The 20181-nt window shown below is 35.2% G+C and overlaps 1 protein-coding gene across 7 annotated transcripts in view; it reads left to right on the top strand.

Moving 5' to 3' along the window:
• Positions 1–20181, top strand: part of NOL4 (nucleolar protein 4) — a 449173-nt gene that overhangs the window by 360484 nt on the left and 68508 nt on the right. For all 7 annotated transcript variants that reach the window (XM_043444301.1, XM_043444307.1, XM_043444302.1 and 4 more), the window contains one exon: positions 12304–12484. In XM_043444301.1, the coding sequence (XP_043300236.1) occupies positions 12304–12484 (181 nt within the window). The remainder of the gene's footprint in view (positions 1–12303; positions 12485–20181) is intronic.

Below are 20181 nucleotides of genomic sequence, written 5' to 3' on the forward strand. Positions count from 1 at the left end.
TAAAAGAGCTCCCAGCAGTGTCTGACAGAGTTAAGTCTGAAAATGATAATTCTTATGAGCAAACACATATGTTTGTGTTATATTACTTTTTGTCTTCTCTAGTTAAATACCTTCATTTCCTCAAACTAAAGTGTTGAGATCTTCCGTCAACCTGTTTTTTCCTACCTGGATGTTGTTCGACTTATGATGGTTCATAGCTGATCTCCTAGCAAGCCTTGACTGGTTCAGGCCCGAATGCCAGTTTAGCCTCCAAACTACAGTATTCCCACGTTCCCATGTTTAGATCTCAGTTCCCGTACTTACCACTGTGTGAACTTGGACAAATCCCTAGGCAACCTCTGTGCCTCTATCTTTTCAATCTGTAAAATGAGGTTTAATCTTAAATTCATTGGGATGAGTGAATCAAGATAATATCACAGTCCATGAGCACAGTTCCTGGCATATAGTAAATGCCCAATCAGTATTACCTGATAATATAATATTTCTCTCATTTTTTAAAATTATCATCATTCCTTGTTGAAGGAATAATTAAGTACCAGCAGCTCAGCATTCTTGGCATTTATATACTTTTATCACTGCGGCCTATGATGGCACTAGATATCCCTGTCTACTTCATCTGTATATTAGGTCTCCTATTATGTATTCCTAATATTAATCATTCTCTATTGTTAGACTTAGTTATAATTAATTTTGAAGTGTTACCTGTTTCCCATACTAACCTGTAAGTTCAATAGAAGCAGATACCCAATCTGTATCATTCACTGTAACTGAAGTGTCTTGCACATTGTATGTACTCCATAAATATTTTAATAAATGTTTTAGCTAATTATAACTGTACAGTTCTTGCAGAGGTGCTAATGGTACATTACTTCCTCACTTTGTATAGATCATGTTTTAGATTTAAGTGTAAGGTTATACGTTTAGCCCTGTTAAATTAGCCTGCAGTGAAGTTGTCCATATCCTCCTGCTATTGACTTTACCCCTTGTTCAGGATTTTCCTTCCACCCTCACATCCTGTTCCTTGTTATCACCCAAACTGTTCAGTGTTTTATCAGCATACGTATGTGTCTCAGTTCAAACAGTGAATAGCATAAAGCTTAGGGCGAAACCCTGTGCCAATGCCTTCTAGAGACCTTTCCTCTTATCGCACCGGTCCATTCATCAGTCTGGGATGTCGTTCTGTTAGATGTGAACCATCCACATGGTGCTGTCTTTTAGCAACTCCACTTTCTTTTGTCACCTGCTTTGTTCTATGTTTAGAAAACCACCACAATCTACCTTTTGGTTAGGAGTTCTTTCATAAAGCAAGTGAGATAAGTTTAGCATGAGTTGTCTCTTACCACTATTAACAAAGTTTTTAAGTGAACTTATAAATTAAAGATGTTTAATTTATAAAGTTTAATGACACTGACATCATAATGTAAACCGATTTGTCTGCTTCCATATTTAAATTTCCTTTTTCAATCAAAGAGAACTTCAGATAGAGTTTGCCTTCTCACATATGAAAACTTCTTTACAAGACAAGAATTTTAAATACAAAGATACACTTAATATAGCTCTCTAAATGCTAAACATATTGCATTACTTCCAAAAGTTTTCCTACCAGTAATCTAATACATATATTAAAGCGTTAAAAAGTATGCATCTTATGACATAGAAAATTGAATCCTTTCCTTTATCTCTACTTTCTTCCAAAACCCCAGTAAAACAATTGCAAGTGAATATTAAAAATTTAAATCTGCACAGACTCAGGAAAGGGATGAGAAATTCATCATATTTTTTCCCTTTTTATTGGAGTATGGTTTCGAAAACAGGCAGCCTAGTTATTCACTCCACTAAGGAGTCTAGAATTCTCTCAAAAATGGAGGAGTCAGAGAGGTAAAGAATTATAGATTCTGGCACTGAAATACCAGAAGCAAAGAATAGAAGAAAATGTTGAAGCAAACAGTTGATAATCTCAGAGAGATTTAAAAAAATAAAAGGTATTTCTTTGAAATTAGAAGTGAATGGATAAAAAAGAACAACAAACAAAATGCAACTCTTGGAATTTAAAAAATATACATGATTGTCAAAAAAATTTAACAATTGGAAAGCCTTTTAGGAAATTGCTCAGAAGCATTAAAAATTTAGGCAAATAATGGAAAATGAAATAGTTTTTTTTTTTTTGAAAGATCAATTTAGGAGAGCCAACATCTGGATGATTAAAGAGAAAGTAGAAAGGGAGAAATTATCAAAAATAATTTTTCCACAAAAGTGAAGAACCTGCATTACTATAATGAAAAAGCCCATAAAGTTATCAGGACAGTAAATGCACTTATGTCAATCACATCATCATGTAAGTTTAAGAACACATGAGATAAAGAGATAAATTTGAACAGTCCAGAGAGGGAGGAAAAATAAATTATGCATAAAGAATCAGAAAGCCAACAGATGTTAACCAGGAAAACCATTCTCAACACTAAAACATATGGGAGCCAAACTTGCAAACTTCTGAAGAAAATTTTATATCCAGCTAAATTATCAATGAAGCATGAGGGTAAAAGTAATTTAAAATACTTGGGGTCTATTTTATAAAGTATAGCCTTTCTCAGAAGGTTATTGGAGAATATTCTCCAGTGGAACAAGAACATAACCCAAGGAAAAAGTTACTCCAAGAAGAGAAAATACAAAATGGGAGAGAAGAATATAATGGATGATGCTATATCCTGTAGCATCTCACAATCCTCTTTCCAGATTGGAATAGAGAGATAGAGAGTACAGGGGGGAATATGGGACTGATGAATCCCTTGATGGATAATATGGAAAATAGTCCAAGAAGTTTTATATTTGTGTTAGAGACTTTGGGAAAAAGGAGAAATAGTGTCTGGGAACTCAAACACCACACAAAAAAAGAATTTTAACACTGAAGGAATAAAACTTCAGATACAAAAGTGTACTGATGCTCTACTGGTTGGCTCAATAGTGAACAGAATTATGTCATTCTGGTTTCTTGCAGAGGAGAGATAACCTGTTCAAAAGAGTAACTGAAGACTGTCTAGTAAAGGGACTGTTTATATAGATATGAGAAGGGCTGAGGAAATCAAAAAGAGATGGTGGAGCACCCTGGGACCAACAAGTGAGAGAAGCCTGGAGGAGCAGTGGAAGGGAACTGTTAGCACAACGAGATGGGAACCAAAGCCCTGTACAAGAGGGTGTCTGATAGGATTCAGGAGCAGAGCGGCTCCCCGGCTGTCGTATGGCAGGAGAGAGTGCTAGGGGATAGATACCCTCATGCTTTCCTCCAAACTCCTGTCAGGGCCTCCTGTTGATGACTCCCTAGCAGTCAGAGAGCAGATGAACCCAACTGTTAAATTCATGGTGGTTATACACCCAGGAAGCAATGTTTAAGAGCGCATCTAGGGAGGGAAGTTGAGAATATTCAGTACACCAGCAAAAAACATGTGTTGTTATAATTTCTTATTGTAAGGCAAATTCTAGTCTAAGCTATATGATGCTTACCTGATCTTATTTAGCCAAACCCTGGGAATCCTAGTCAGATGTCTTTGGATATGAGGACTGTTTCATATCCAGTGTAGAATGGACTCAGTGTGATGTTCACCTACACAGGCACATGTCCCGTGTATCTTCACATGACTGCCTCTTCTTTATCATTCTGTTTCTTGGCTAATGGGCTTATGTATTTTTCTCAGAAAGATTTACCCTCCTGAATACCCATCTCCAATAATTCTTTTATGTAACTCTATTTAATTTTATTTTTTAATGGACATCACTCTCTGAACTTAGTATTATAACATATATATTTTTTTATTTCTTCCTCTTGTCTAGTCTCTTTCCCACCTCACACCTCTATACGTCTCTGGAGGGCAGGAATCAGGTGATCTGTCTTCACCTGCTTGCTGAATGTGTAGCCCAGGGAATAGAAGGGATTCAATAGGACATTGTTTAAATAATTCACCAGGAATTAAAATGGCTGTATAAGATTTTGTCCTGGATTGTACCTATGAGATAATAAAAAGGGGCCTGTTGAATATGACACAAGTCTCTCACTCAGGAGACTGAAGAGACAGATGAAAGTGTCGTTTATCAAAATCAAGAATTGAGGAGGTGGAGCATATTATGGCTGGAAAATTAGGAGCTGGGGGAAGATAAGATACTCAGTGGGATGCACTTGTGGGGCATGCAGTTATTTATGTCCAGTAGGTAGTTGAAAATGTGGACCTGGGAAGAGATCTTAATTATAGGATTTAGATTTAGAGGCCTTTGGTATAAAGGGGTAGATGAACTCATAAATGGAATGAAATCTTGCAAGGAAATTATGCAGAGAAATGAGCAGGAGAATAAAAATGGAAGTGAAAAAGAAGCTGAGCTATACTGATGCTACCAAAATTTATTGTGGAGTAGGGTAAAGTACACGACTGAAGTGGCTTAGCAGCAGCAGCAGCAGCAGGGTAAAGTAATCCAATATTGTAAGGAAAATGCTACCACTACTTTTCAAATTCAAGTATGTTCAGGAACACTAATGAGCTTAATTGTCTGTATTTTTGAGAAGTTGGAGGACTCCTAAAAATTACTGACTCCTTGAATAATTAGTTTTTCATACTAAATGGAAAGAAAATTAGAAACTTTAAATTTGAAGATAAATATGTCAACAATTATATTTCTCTTCTTCTTATATACCCTCCACCCACAGTCAACATAGTGCATCAGATCTCTATATTTGTATAACACTATACATGGTAAATCAAAAGCAGTATTATCAAGTAAAGTTAACAAAAGAATATTTTACTTACTTGTACACGTAACACCAACATGTAGTCAGACATCAGTGATGTGTTTTAAATTCATCCCTAGATTATTTTTAGATCATTTCATATTGTCTCATACATGTTTCCTTTAAAATTTAATTTCACATTAAAAGCATTATCACTCAGTGATGCAGGCATCACCACTTTGATGGCTTTCTCATTACCTTAGTTTGACTATTTCATGATGAATATACTTGAAATATCAAAATAGATAGGTAATTCTTACACCCAGTTTAAATTAAATTATAATAACCTGTAAGTTTTTATCCCAGTATGTTTGGAAATTAAGATCTCAATTATATGGCTCATTCAAGATATACAATTCAGATGGAATTATGTTTACTATCTGATTGAACATAATGTTCTTCAATAGTAGCTGTGAAGGAATCTATTATGTTGATGGCATTCAGAAGGGATTTTTCTTTGTTCTGCTCATTCGACCATGTTAGCACACCTGTTTCTAATTTTGAAACCACCTATGATTACCTCCCAACATCAGTGTTGAAATAACATCATTAGTCAAGTTTTTGTACTTACTCAAAAAGAAATATGAAAAAATAAAAATTTCTGCCATGGCCAAGTTTTCTTTTTTAAAAAAGCTTTCATTGTACTTTTCAAATCTCTTTTTCCCATTGAGCCTAATTATCTTAATCCAGTAGTAATACCTCCCACAACTATACTTAGAACATTTAGGGTCACTGACATCTGGGATAAATAAATTGTATCTGAGAGATCATTTTTCAAGTACTGAGATTTGTTGGTTTATGTTTTTGTAGCTGTTTGTGACAGTGTATTCAACCATAGTTTTAACATAAATTGAAGTCTAACCTTGTACTTTGGGAAAACTTATATCCACAGAAATGAAAAGAAAGTCAGTTTGTTTCTCTTAATTTATCTTTTAAAATGACATGTGCTATTTTTTATTTGATCTAAAATGTTACAATCAAAAACAGCATTAAAACTCATGAGTTTATTTTAGCATTAAGTAATAATATATATTTCCAGGCTCCTCTGTCCATGGGATTTCCCAGGCAAGAATCTACTATTAGATGTGGACAAAATAAAATAAAAACATAGACATCTTATCAGGCTAAAATTAAGTAACAGAATCTAGTTAAATCCTTTTAAAAACTTGCTTTATGTATCAAATTTGATCACATTGTCGATTAAATAATACACCTCTCCAAGCTGCCTAACAACCTACTCTAGGTAGCCATTATGCAGATATTAGCCTTAATCTTCTGATATCACCATGCTAATATGATTCTTATGTAGTAGCTAATGGTTAACTGCTCTAAAAAAAAAAACTTAACTGACCTCCATTGTGCTTCTCAAAGTCTAATTGCTAAAAATATTTATTCTGAATGGAATAGGAAATGGCAGCCCACTCCAGTATTCTTGCCTGGAGGATTCCATGAACAGATAAGCCTGGCAGGTTCCATGGGGTTGCAAAGAGTCAGACACACGACTGAGCACCCACGCTCGCGCACACACACACACATCTGTCCTGAATTTTTATCAAAACTGTAGTGTTTTTTGTTCTGAATTTTTATTTCATCTGAAATATTTTTATAGCATATTCTAGCATAGCTGTAGGGTTTAGAATCTTGTTTTGGAGAAATTTCTAATTTTTTGAATTGTTTTGGTATTTTTTTAGACCTCATCTTCAGTGGGATATTTGGTTCAAGGTCTTTGATCTCTAGCAATCTGAGAACTAAAGAACTAATTTATATACTCAGTTAAAGTCTTTATTCTCTTCTAGGATATCTTTTACTTTCTATTTGCTTTCCATGCATTTTTCATAAAGATAATTGTATACAGTAGCAGAGATACAAGAATTGCAGATAAATAGGCCCAACTTCTTTTGTTTAAAGGTGTCTAGGGGATATGCTTGTGTGCTAAGCTGCTTTAATCCTGTCTGACGCTTTGTGACCCTATGGGCTGTAGCCCGCCAGGCTCCTCTGTCCGTGGGATTCTCCAGGCAAGAATACTGGAGTGGGTCACCATGCCTTTGTCCAGGGGATCTACCCGACCCAAGGATCAAACCCTCGTCTTTGATGTTTCCCGCATTGGCAGATAGATTTTTTCCTTTACCACTGGCGCTGACTGGGAAGGCCCTGTCTAGGGGATAGACTAGAAATTCAGAGAAAAGATACTTTGTCAATGTGTAATTTAGATGAGTGAGGAAAATACCATCCTTTTTCTTCCTTTTGATGAAAGGCATACCTAAGTCTGCTTTACCTACATAAAAGTTTGATTTCACACAAAGTTTTTTATAAAGTACTGCTGCTGCTGCTAAGTCACTTCAGTCATGTCCGACTCTGTGTGACCCCATGGACGGCAGCCCACCAGGCTCCTCCGTCCATGGGATTCTCCAGACAAGAGTACTGGAGTGGGGTGCCATTGCCTTCTCCGGATTATAAAGTACTAGAAAGCAAATTTTATTTTGTCATTCATCATTAGATATATATGTAAAAATTTTGGAAAAAAGATTAAAAATTCAATGACAGACCATCATCAGAGACTGTAACACAGACAGTAGTTACAGGTAAGAAGCTTTCTCTATATCAGTGCACATATGGGGCAATTTAGGTAACTCAGACTATTACACTGGTAAGATTTATTTTTTCAGCTTAAATTATGACCAGAGTATAGAATGCCTGAGAAGTGACAAAAGATGTGGCTGGAAAGATTGTTCTCAAACTCTGAAAGGCTTTAGATGCCAGGAGCTTTGGGTTTTGTGCTATAGGAAATAAGAAATCTCAGGAGATTTTAAAGAAAGATCAACATGATAAGTGATTTTTAAAAGATACATTTGAGGAGATGTGGACAGGAGTGAAGGGGCAAACACCGGTCAGAAGGTTATCACAGTAGTCCAGAGGAGGGATTTTGTGGCTCTGTATTATGTATTAGCAACAAGTGTTTCTCAGATGTCTGCCAGTGAGGGTCATTTCCAAGATGGAGCTGAGAGGGCTTGGGTATTATTTAACAAAGAAACCTGTGTAAGAGAAGAAAAAAAATCTTAGCATGGTGTAGTAAATAGAACAAGAAACATTGATAATAGAATAGATATTATTTTGTTTTTTAATTAAAAATTTTTGCAAGGGGTCTCTGGAGGAAAGAGAAAATAAATTAATTTCAAAGTATTAAATGGTGTAACTGAATTCTAAGACATTCAGGCACGAACCTAAGAGGGAAGGCAGAAGTTGGAAGTGAGAATTTAAAAGTAACAGTTACATTACATAGGTAATATCAGAAACCACATACGCCACAGAATCACCAGATAGAGTATTGTCACTCTCTTACCAAAAGGGAATATTGTATTAAAGAAGATTAAGAAAAAAAATAATTTAAGGAAGTTGTTATTTAAATCAAAAGAGCTCAGTTGCAAATAAAAGGATTTTGTAAAAAATGTTTTGAATTGTTCTAAGCGTAGATTGTTAAAAATAACTAAAGATGAACACTGAGGTGAAACCAAGATACCATGACTAAAATAAAATCTTTCTTATTCACAGACTTTATTACAATTTAATGTGAAATATACCAGTTTGGTACTGCTTGGTTAAAACTGAAAGAATTTTCTGAGGTGAAAAATATTATGCTATACATAATGAAAACTAATGACCAAAACTGTTATATCTGCAATCAGATTTTATGACCTCAAAGGAATATTACTTTTAAATTTTCATTTTGATCATGTTAACAACAGAACTCAAAATTAAGTATTAGAAGCCTATAGAAAAAAGACATCTATTTTTTTTATTTGATATTTTTGGTCTGTAACTAAATAGCGTGTGTTACATTTAAGACTGCAGTTTAAAAGTGTTAATTCTCAACCCTTGTAATTATAAAATGTTATGACCATCAGGAAGAATTTGAGAGTAGATAGCTTTGCGGTGTAGTAGGTTACTTCTTGCCAGCCATGTATCTTTGCATATCAGGTTAAGGACTGTATTTTTTCTGTATTTTTCTTTAAGTCAATAGTTCTCAAGCATATATTGTTCATAAAATCATGTCTGTGTGTGTGTGTGTGTGTGTAAATATTACCACAGTTTGTTAACATAACCTGTCTGGGAACACTTTATTAAAACTCTTGGTGAAAGTTCTCCTGCTATGACTTTGGTTTCTCAAGTTGGAAACAAAATCTATCTTCTCTATTATTTCAGATCTTATCATTATAATAGTTAGATTTCATCAAAATATATCTTCCATTGTTACCTTTCCTAGTGGGTTTGGCAGCATCTTTGCAAAGAGCCGTCTTCTCAGTTTTCTGTGTTGGCATCTTGATCATTTGTGTGGCCAAGTGGAGACTCTGTGGATAATCTTAACTATATGAAAGGAGTTACTGCCTGAGTGTTATTATATACATGAGCGTGTGTGTGTGTGTGTGTGTTTTGATGACATCATAAATCACTTCTTATCATCGTAAGATAAGATAAGTAGTAAGCACATTTACATTAAGTGCAGACTGTTTTGCCTTAGCAAGAAAGCAGTTTAAATTAGAACTCTGGTTTTCTCAGATCTTTTACGAATTTCACTGCAAATTCTCATCTACATGTGCGTAGTTCTGAAACACTTGCTATGAAGTGGAAGAAGAGACACTTTTATAAGGTAAAGAGGTTTTCCAACAGTTTATACATGAAATAAATTGCACTCCCTTGCATCATCCATAATTGAAGAGCAAAGAAAATTTAGAGCAGTAACTTAAGTAAAAATGCTACTATCATACAGACTACAAAGACCTTGTAAAGACAGGAGAAATCAAGTAACAATCTTATAGGAAGTTCAAGTAAATTGATGCCTAAATGATATACATTTTTGCAGTGATAAACTTTTTGAGGTCTATGCAATTTTTTTTCCTTAAAAAAACTCATCACTTGTACCTAGATTATCTCAATGATGAACTAAAAGTATAATTTCATGTTGATGCAAAATACCTTTCATCTCCAATTGCTATAAAAATGTAAGGTAAAGGAAAACAGAAGAAAAGTATCCAGATTACTGAATCAAGCAGAAAGCTTTTTGCCGTTTGCTGATAATATTTATAGGCAGAGAAAAGTTAATGAAAATATGCAGCATATTTAACAGATAGTAGAGAGTATAAACTCTAAGAAAAATTTAAGTTCTTGGGATATATAAATGCAATGTTGTTGAAACCTACGGTCAAAACTTGAGTAGGTCAACTTAAAGTTGAATCAGTCAAATTTAATTTTTAAAAACACATGTCTATATAAGATACCTGTGTAAAGGATTCCTTTGGCATTTGAAGTGAGTTAGGAATTCAATCTATATTGTCCACATACCAGATCAGGTTCAGCAAACTTAAGTTTGTCCTGTCCAGTTTCTATAGATACAGTACAAAGGATACAGGCCAATCTTCCCAGTGTGTGAATGAGAGGATCATGAGCAAGCAATACCTACTGTTCTAAATAATTTCCAGTCTTGCTCTCCATCTATAAGTAATCACCTGTCCTAGTCTAAGCCCAATTTTTCAAATTTGAATTGCATATTTATATACATAAAGCAGATGTCTATTGATAAGACCAGACCCTAATTATAGAAATCTCCATAAGTGTTTCATCTGTTGTATATTTTTAATCAAAAGAAATCTGAATCAAAACAATTCTGCATTGTCTCGTACAACACAGGCAATGCTGGTGGTCACTTCATCATGTTGATGCATCATTTTTATGGAATTTTTAAGAAAATTTGAACTATGTCCTGTAAAATCTGGGACAGGATTTTTCAGGTTTCTGATGAATAAAATGTGTTTTATCCCTAGATATGCAGTCTTGTAGGATATTAATATATTCCTCTTTTGAAAATAATCTTCATAGCAACCTAGGGGGCAAGCTGTCAGCTTTGAGAACTTCAGGAGCTAATGATTATTAAAAGTTGCTTATAAAGATAAAATGTGACTCCAGGGGATATTTATTTTTTATGTCATTAAAATCTATGCTTCTTTGAAACCAATAATAGTAATCACTCATGTGAAAAACATGAATTAACTTTATATTAAACTTTTGCCCAAAATATACTGCTGAACAGATTCTATTAGGATTTTGATACTTTATATTTCTTAACATATAGTGGACTACCAAAACATTAATAGTGAAAGTCTGTGTTTGAATACAAATGACTCCCTACAAGGCCTATTTTGATTATTCATGGAATTAATTATCTGCCTGCTCAGTACAGTTCCTGTGGTTTGGAATAACAGTTAATATTGAAAAGACTGAGACACATTTAAAAAGTAGCATGTTTAATAATTCAAACTAATTCCATCACACAAAGAATCAGAGGGAAAATATTGTGGGAGACAATGCCTTCTTCCTTCTCCCTTTCTAGTCATCTTTAAGAAACTCTTTTCCAATAGGTGTATTTTATTGTCATTTTCCAAACCCAGAAAAATAAATTGGGAATGTATCATAGGAGCCACTAATTTTTTTAAACTAGAAACTCCAATTTTACCACGTTGCCCAAGCTGTTTTCAATCAGGAAACTAGGAAGTTACCCTAATGGTGGAATTATTTGAGTGAAAGTGAAAATTGCTCAGTCGTGTCTGACTCTTTGCGACCCCGTGGATTGTACAGTCCGTGGAATTCTCCAGGCCAGAGTACTGGAGTGGGTAGCCGTTCCCTTCTCCAGGGGAATCTTCCCGACCCGGGGATCAAACCCAGGTCTCCTGCATTGCAGACTTGTTCTTTACCAGCTGAACCACTAGGGAAGCCCAGCCTTTACTCCAGAACCTCAAAGTTGCTTTGAAGTATAGAATATTTTGCCTTCTTTCAAAGTTGTAGTGGCTACATATCTCTACAGAAAAAATACTACACAGCCCAATGGTTTTCACTCTCCCAACAATTTCCAGTATTGTCAGCCATATGCACATTTTTATGCAAGGGATTCCCCAGAATCATTCCCCGAATTCTGCATGACTGAATCACCTAATGAACAACTCCTGGCCTCCCCTCCTCCCAGGCCCTTGCATCCAACATCCTACTTTGTTTCTGTGTGCTTGACTAATTTATCTAAAATAAAGGGAATTATGCAATGTTTATCTTTTGGTGATTGGCTTATTTCACTTAGCATTATATCCTCAAGATTCATTCATGTGGTAGGCTATGACAGGGTTTTCTTCTTTTCTTGAGACTGAATAATATTGCATTGTATTTATATACCACATTTTTTTAGCTATTCATCTGTCAGTGGACATTTAGGCTACTTCCTTCTCTTGGCTATTGTGAACAACTCTCTTCATGTAATTTTAAATTCAGTTGGAAATTGTAAATTGCTGTATCTCCAATCTGTCTCACATTGTTACTTTGCTTTCCTTTTTTTAGTTTTCAGCAAAGTTGTTGAAAATGTGCATATGTACTGATTTAATGTTGACTATATTTTTCTTGTTCAGTGCAGACATGTAGATAACAATAAGATAGTCCTGTTCAAGATGAAATAGTGTGGTGATTTGATAAATAATGAGATGCTATTGTCATTGCAGGATGAGTCTGCTCCAACAGACAAACAGTGTAAACCGGAGGCAGCCCAGGGCACTTACTCAACCTCAGCTGTTTCAGGCTCCCAGGAGGTGTTGTACATCAACGGAAATGGGACCTACAGTTACCATAGTTACAGAGGGCTCGGAGGGGGACTGCTAAATCTGAATGATGCATCTAGTAGTGGTGAGTCTTTATTACATATTATGTTTTTCTGTCAATTTGTGGGTATTAAATTCCCTAAACTTGAGAGAAAAAATGGAATGCAGTGTTATAAGCAATAGTCAGTGCCAATCTGCTGAAAACAAGACCATTTAACACATGATGTCCACCTGCCTACAAGTACATCTCCCTGTTCCGTTGCTGTTTCTACGTATATGTAGCTGCACTATTAAGGACCTGAACAATTGCTGTTTTAAACTCAAAAATCTCAACTAGAGAAATAGCAATTTTTTTAAACCAAATAGTCACACATTCTTTCCTTGAAGCTGTAATGTACTACTCGTCAAAAATAATGACACATTTTCTCAATGTTCAAAGAAGAGGTTTTTAATTTGGAAAATTTGAGGTACCGGGAGCTTTATTGATTTATTGAAACATACACAGTTTTTTTAAGTAAGAAGATACAAACTGAAACAACACAGAGAAACAAACCATGGATCTCTAGCCAAAAGCTTGTTGATGACAATGGTGGGTTCCACCAGCAGTGGTAAATTTTTAGGAATTTCTTGAGCTTATATACCGGAATAAATTCCACATGTGTAATGTAAAGTCATACATCTATTAGGAATACTGTACATGGGTGACTTTCCTATCACTGGGTTGTAGGAAAAGTTTTCCTAAACTATAAAATCCAATTTTATAAACTGTAAAACTACCTAAAATCCAGGGGAAAATATGTTCCATCATATACACACACACAACAAAATGTATAAAGTAAAAATTAAATGATAAACTGCAAAATTACTAGCTACCTATACTACAAAGAGTTAGGCCAATACATGAAGGTCTTCTAAAAAGAAATACTCAAAACTACATATTTAATAAATAAGACTATAAATATGAACATGCACTTTTCATAGAAAGCACTGCAAATGACCTTAAATCCAGGTATAGCTACTCAAACTCACTCACTTCCAGTAAGAGAGATGCAGCTTCTATCTTTCAGATTAACAAAAGCCCAAATACTTACAGAATATTTCTTTGACTAGGCTGTGGGAAATGAGTAGATCTGCCTGTAGAAATGCAAAAACTTGGAGTAAACTTGACAATATCTGACAAAATTAAATATTCATTTGCCACTTGACCCAGAAATTTCTTTAGGAATCTCTTGTTAGCAGTTTATCTCAAAGACATACTGGCAAAAATACAAGACATATGCACTTGGCTATTTATTTGTTGCAGTGTTATTTATAAATGCACCAAAAAAGCTTACCAATAAAGATGTCTATCAAGAGATGGCTAGTCAATTCAATTATACTGCATCCACATAAGAAAGTTTATATATATTAAAAATTTATATATAAAATTTATATAGAGACTGGAATGGAAAACGAACAGAATAAAGAAGGGACTATAAGCCAGAATTATTCTCTGATTACAGTTGGTTGTGGTTTTTTCTTTTCTTTTTTTTCTTTTTTGGTAACTTTGAACATTTTATTTTGTATTGGGGTATAGCCAGTTAACAACATTGTGGTAGTTTCAGGCGAACAGTGAGGGGACTCAGCCATACATGTACATGGAAGAGAATGGAAACATGTATATGTATGAATGAGTACACTTGTTTTTCATACTTTATTTTTTAAGTTTAACTGAAACAATTTGCATAATTATGGAACAATATGATCTGAAGAATCCCTAGTATTGAAATAAAAATTATGCAAATGAACTTTATCTGTTTAATAAGTGGTTGACATAACCCCATAGAGAGGAACTTTTCCAAGGGATCTCAACAGTCATAATTTGATGCCACAGTGTGAAAGCTTATGATAAAACCTTAAACTATTTTCAGTAATCATCTTATTATTTTGGAAATGTTGTCTGGTGTGTTATAGTTTAGAATGAGTTTGTAATTATGTTGGTGTCAGTGAAAGATGGAATTTTCAGCAGGAGGCAAAGTAGATACAGATGTGAAATCAATAAGTTGAAGCAAAAACTCCATAATTTTGTAGTTGAATTGGTAGTATCACTGAGAGCTCAGTGTAGTTTGGTTTTAAAAGAAAAACATACTTCCTATCTTTTCTGCTGAAAATGTGTGGAAACACACAAGGCTCGGGCTCTTTGGTCTGCCTTAGAATTAAAAGTCCTCTAAGGACAGAGTCACTGAACATTAGTCTGTATCAACTGACCTCCAGCTCAAAAGAGTGGTACCTGAAGTGGAAGAGAAAAAAAAGCAGCTTATTTTGAAACTTTTTGGGAAAAAGTTTCAGGTGTATATTCATCTTTTCAAAATCCAACTAGTGAGCCTTCTTAGTTGTTTTCAATGTTTATTTTTATTTGAACAACAAATCAGCAGGAAAGGGGAAGTCTAAGACCAGAAATGGAAAACATAAACAAAAGATAAGCCTTGTCTTAGCCTATAATGCAAGAAACAGTGATGTTCTTTTTAAATATTTTACATAGCAAGTAAAACCTGATAGGTAGCTCAGAATTTCACCACCAAATCAAAAAATTGGGGTGGGGGGAGGGAGTAGAGTCACTAAAGATAATAATGACATGATTTTTTGTCTTCTAGATTTAAAAAGATTGTTCATTTATGAAATTAATTTATTGAACTTTAATTAATAACACTGACTACCACTTCTGAATCATGATGGTATTTCCATGTAGTCTCTGTTTAATCCTTATACAATCCTATGAGATATATTCTGCAATTTGGGGGAAATTTTTTATAAAACTGAACTTGCCCCCACTTGAAAATATCATGCCTAGGTACTACTTCCTTTTTTTCTAATGTGATTGAAACCTATTTTGTGAGGCTCAGAGAAGATGAGTGACTTGCCCCAAATCCCTCTTTAATAAGGGAAAGGAAGGGGCCAGGATTTGACAATCATTCTGACATCAGAGGCCACATTGTAAACCACTGAGCTGGCAATCTGTAATGGAATATAATGGAAGCAAGGAAGGAAGGAAGTGACAGCCCCTGGTAAACACTAATCTATTTTCTCTGGAAACTCTCCCAGCCTGGAAATTTCATATAAATGAATGAGTCACACAATATGTGGTCTTCTGTGTCTGGCTTCTTTCACTTAGATGCTGTTTTCAAGGTATACCTATGTTAGAGCATGTATCAATGCTTCATTTTTTATTGCCAAATGATGTTCCATTCTGTGGATATGTCATATTTTGTTTAGCAATATATCAATTGTTTAGTTCAGTTGATGGGCACTTGGTGTTTTCCACTTTGGGGTTACTATGAATAATGCTGTTATACACATTTACATAAAACATTGTATGTATATACATATATATATATATATATATATATATGTTATCATTTATTTGGGGGAATACCTGAGAGTGGAATTGCTGATGCATACATGTGGTCCATGTTTAACATTTTAAAGAAATTACAGACTGAACATGGGCTCTTTCAATTTTTAGAATGTCTCTCAAGAAGTCTTACAGTATTTACAATACAAACTTTGCACTTCTTTCATTAATTCTATTGCTAAGTATTTCCCTTTGTGATGCTATTATAGAAGGCATATTTTCCTTAAAACATTATTTTATATTTTTTCTATTATTTTGGAATAGTCTGTGAAGCAGTGATATTAATTCTTTAAGTATTTGATAGAATTTGATGATATCTGTGCCTGGGCTTTTCTGGAAGGATTTTGTTTCCTAAATCAATCTCTATTTACTTGTTAGAGGGCTACTTATGTTGTCTCTTTCTTCTTTAAACTGCAGTTAGATAGTTTGTAAGTTTGCAGGAGTTGATCCATTCACCAGAATTATCTAATTTATTGATACAAGTGTCATAGTCTTCTTTCACATACCTTTTTATTTTTGTAAGGTCAGTAGTGATGCTCCCAATGTCATTTCTGATTCAAGTTATCTAAGTGTTCTCTTTCTTCTTGGTGATTCTTGGTAAAGGTTTTGTCAGTTTTCTTGATCATTTCAAAGAGCAAACATTTTGTTTCATTGATTTTCTTTATGGCTTTTCTATTCTCTATTTCACTGATTTCAACTCCCCTATTTATTATTTCCTTCACTTTGCTTACATTAAATTTAGTTTGCTCTTTGTTTCCAATGTCTTAACCTGAAAAGTTAAGACATTTATTTGAAGGTTTTTTTTTTAATCTTTTTGTGTATAGGCATTTGATAGTGAAAGTTAGTCATTCAGTCGTGTCTGACTCTGCAATCCCATGAACTATAGCCTGACCAGTTCCTCTGTCCGTGGAATTCTCCAGGCAAGAGTACTGGAGTGGGTTACAGCTATAAATTTCCTTCTAGGCACTGCCTTATTCATATTACAGAAGTTTTGGTATGTTGCGTTTTTGCTTTCATTCACCTCAAAGTATGTTGTAATTTCCTGTATCATTTCTTCTTTGATCCATTGATTATTTACAAATATGCTGTTTAATTGCCATATAATTGTGAATTTCCCAAATTTCTTTCTGTTGATGACTTTGAAAAATTTCAATCCTTTCAAGTTTATTGAAGCTGGCTTAATGACCTGGATTATGGTCTATCCTGAGGAATGTTCCACATGTGCCTGAGAAGTATGTCTATTCTACCATAGATAGTAGGATATTTTGTAAATATGTAGTAGGCCTAGTTGGGTTACAGTGCTGAAATCTTCTATATTCTTGTTGATCATCTGCCTAGTTATTGCCAGTATTGAAAAAATGGTATTGAGATCTCCAACTACCGTCATTGAATTATTTATTTTTGCCTTCAATTCTGCCAGTTCTGTCTCATTCGTCAATCAGTCATTATGTACATATATTGTTTATACTGCTTCCCAGGTGGCTCAGTGGTAAATTCTGCCTGCCAATGCAGGAGACGTGGGTTGGAAACCTGGGTGGGGAAGGAGGAGAAGGAAATGGCAACCCACTCCACTATTCTTGCCTGGGAAATCACATGGACAGAGGAGCCTGGTGGGCTACAGTCCATAGGGTCTCAAATGTTGGACACAACTCACACACACCTGCATTGCTTATATTATTATATCTTCCTGACAGACTGATGCTTTGTTGTTGTAAAATATTCCCCTTTTATCTAAAAGCTTTATAAAAGTCTATTTTGCCTAATATTAATTACTGATGTAATATCAGAAAAAGAGAATGGTAACTTAGATTATCATGGTGATACTAAAAATGAAGAGACGTGGCCAAAGCTTTGGACAAGGAAATGACATATAGAAGAATGTAGAACAAACGTTTCCTCTACTCAAACACAACCAAAATAATTTATCTTTACTCACTAAATGTCAAAATAATTGTGGGAGCCCAATGCCAAATGAAAACATGGGGCCTCGTGTTTAAGAATGAAGAATTGCAAGACGGTAACAGCACAGCATTAAATAAAGCATGAGACACTTTTGAGCACAATCCTGTGGGATTATATATTTCCTGTCCCATTTTGTTCCTTTGATTTATTCAGCAAGTTGGAGCAAGCATCATGTTTTCATAAAAAAGGCAGGGAGCTACTGGTAAAGAGAAAGATACTATATACAGTGAGGGAAAAGATTCAAGACACAAGTGAGAATATTTTTAGAGAGTTTTTTTGAGAAGAGAGAAAGAACTTTGGAGGAACTGCCAATCAAGGGTAAAACTTGAGAGGGAAATGAAAGGGGAAATGCTGCTATGGATTATTAATTAGCAGGACTCCAAAAGTTTTCTTGCCTTTCTACCCATTCTCCACAGAGAAATCAGGGTAATCTTTAAGGAAAGGAAAACCTGATCACATCACTTCAATATCTAAAACCCTTCTATAGGCTCTCATTGTTCTTAGAAAAATGATATTAGCTAGCTCTTCATGCCTCAGGATCCTCCCTCCTGAAGTTTTCTTTGATCATCTTTTACTCCCACATCCCTCATTTATTGCTCATTTTTTAAATCCTGAACTCTGCAGGTCTAGATCAGGTACAGTCATAACTCTAATAGCATCCTGAATTTGTCCCTTGAAGCATGTACCACAGAGCACATAAACATATACATACATGTTTAATTACAATATGCTGTTATTAAATCCCCAGTTGTATTGTTCAGTGATGGTAAAAAGCAACATAAGAAATCTGGTATTGGTTCCAAGTATGCAGCCATACAAGTGAGCAGTTGTTATCAGTTCAGTTCAGTTGCTCAGTCTTTTTCAACTCTTTGAAGCCCCAGGGACTGTTCTTATAGAAAGTAGTTGTATTAGAAAATGATTTCCATAAATTTGCCACTCGAATATAGATACTATGGTGCTATGATGAAGTTATCAGTTCAGTTCAGTTGCTCAGTCGTGTCTGCAACCCCATGGACTGCAGCACGCCAGGCCTCAACTCCCGTGCCATCAACACCCAGAACTTGTTCAAACTGATCATCCATCAAATCAATGATGCCATCCAACCATTTCATCCTCTGTCGTCCCCTTCTCCTCCTGCCTTCAATCTTTCCCAGCATCAGGGTCTTTTCAAATGAGTCAGTTCTTTGCATCAGGTGGCCACAGAATTGGAGCTTCAGCATCAGTCCTTGCAACAAATATTCAGGACTGATTTCCTTTAGAATTAACTGATTGGATCTCCTTGCAGTCCAAGGGACTCTCGAGTCTTCTCCAACACCACAGTTCAAAAGCATCGGCACTCAGCTTTCTTTATGGTCCAACTCTCACAGCCATACATGCCTACTGGAAAAACCATAGCTTTGACTAGATGGACCTTTGTTGGCAAAGTAATGTCTCTGCTTTTTAATATGCTGTCTAGGTTGGTCATAACTTTTCTTCCAAGGAGCAAGCATCTTTTCATTTCGGGGATGCAGTCACCATCTGCAGTAATTTTGGAGCCCAAGAAAATAAAGTCTGTCACTGTTTCCATTGTTTCCCCATTTATTTGCCATGAGGTGATCGTACCAGATGCCATGATCTTCATTTTTATTTGCATGCTGAGTTTTAAGCCAGTTTTTTCACTCTTCTCTTTCATGAAGAGGCTCTTTAGTTCCTCTTTTCTTTCTGCCATAAGGGTGGTGTCATCTGCATATATGTGGTTACTGATATTTCTCCTGGAAATCTTGATTCCAGTTTGTGCTTCACACAGCCTGGTATTTTGCAAGATGTACCCTGCATATAAGTTAAATACTCAGGGTGACAATATACAGCCTTTCCCAATTTGCAACCAGCCTGTTGTTCCATGTCCAGTTCTAACTGTTGCTTCTTGACCTGCATACAGATTTCTCAGAAGGCAGGTAAGGTGGTCTGGTATTCCCATCTCTTGAAGAATTTTCCAGTTTGTTGTGATCCACACAGTCAAAGGCTTTGGCTTAGTCAGTAAAGCAGAAGTAGGTTTTTTTCTGGAAGTCCCTTGCTTTTTCTGTGTTTGCAATTTTATCTCTGGTTCCTTTGCTTTTTCTAAATCCAGCTTGAACGACTAACTTGTCTTTAAGTCTCCCCACAAAAAAGCTTCACCACCATTGAATGATAAAAGCTAAACAGACTTGAGAAGTAATTTGATATCTACCTCCTTATTATTTAGGGGCCATTAAGAAACAGGCCAGGAAAGATAGGTGACTTACTCAAGGTCATACATGTTGACTTTTGGGGTATTTAGTTAATGCATCTTTTAACTTTTTGTATAATGAGATAAAATTCTCTTTGAAAAGTGAAAGTGTTAATCATTCAGTTGTGTCGATTCTTTGCAACCTCAAGGACTGTAGTCTGCCAGTCTCCTCTGTCCATGGAAT

This window comes from Cervus canadensis, chromosome 23 (assembly GCF_019320065.1).
Source record: "Cervus canadensis isolate Bull #8, Minnesota chromosome 23, ASM1932006v1, whole genome shotgun sequence".
NCBI lineage: Eukaryota > Metazoa > Chordata > Mammalia > Artiodactyla > Cervidae > Cervus > Cervus canadensis.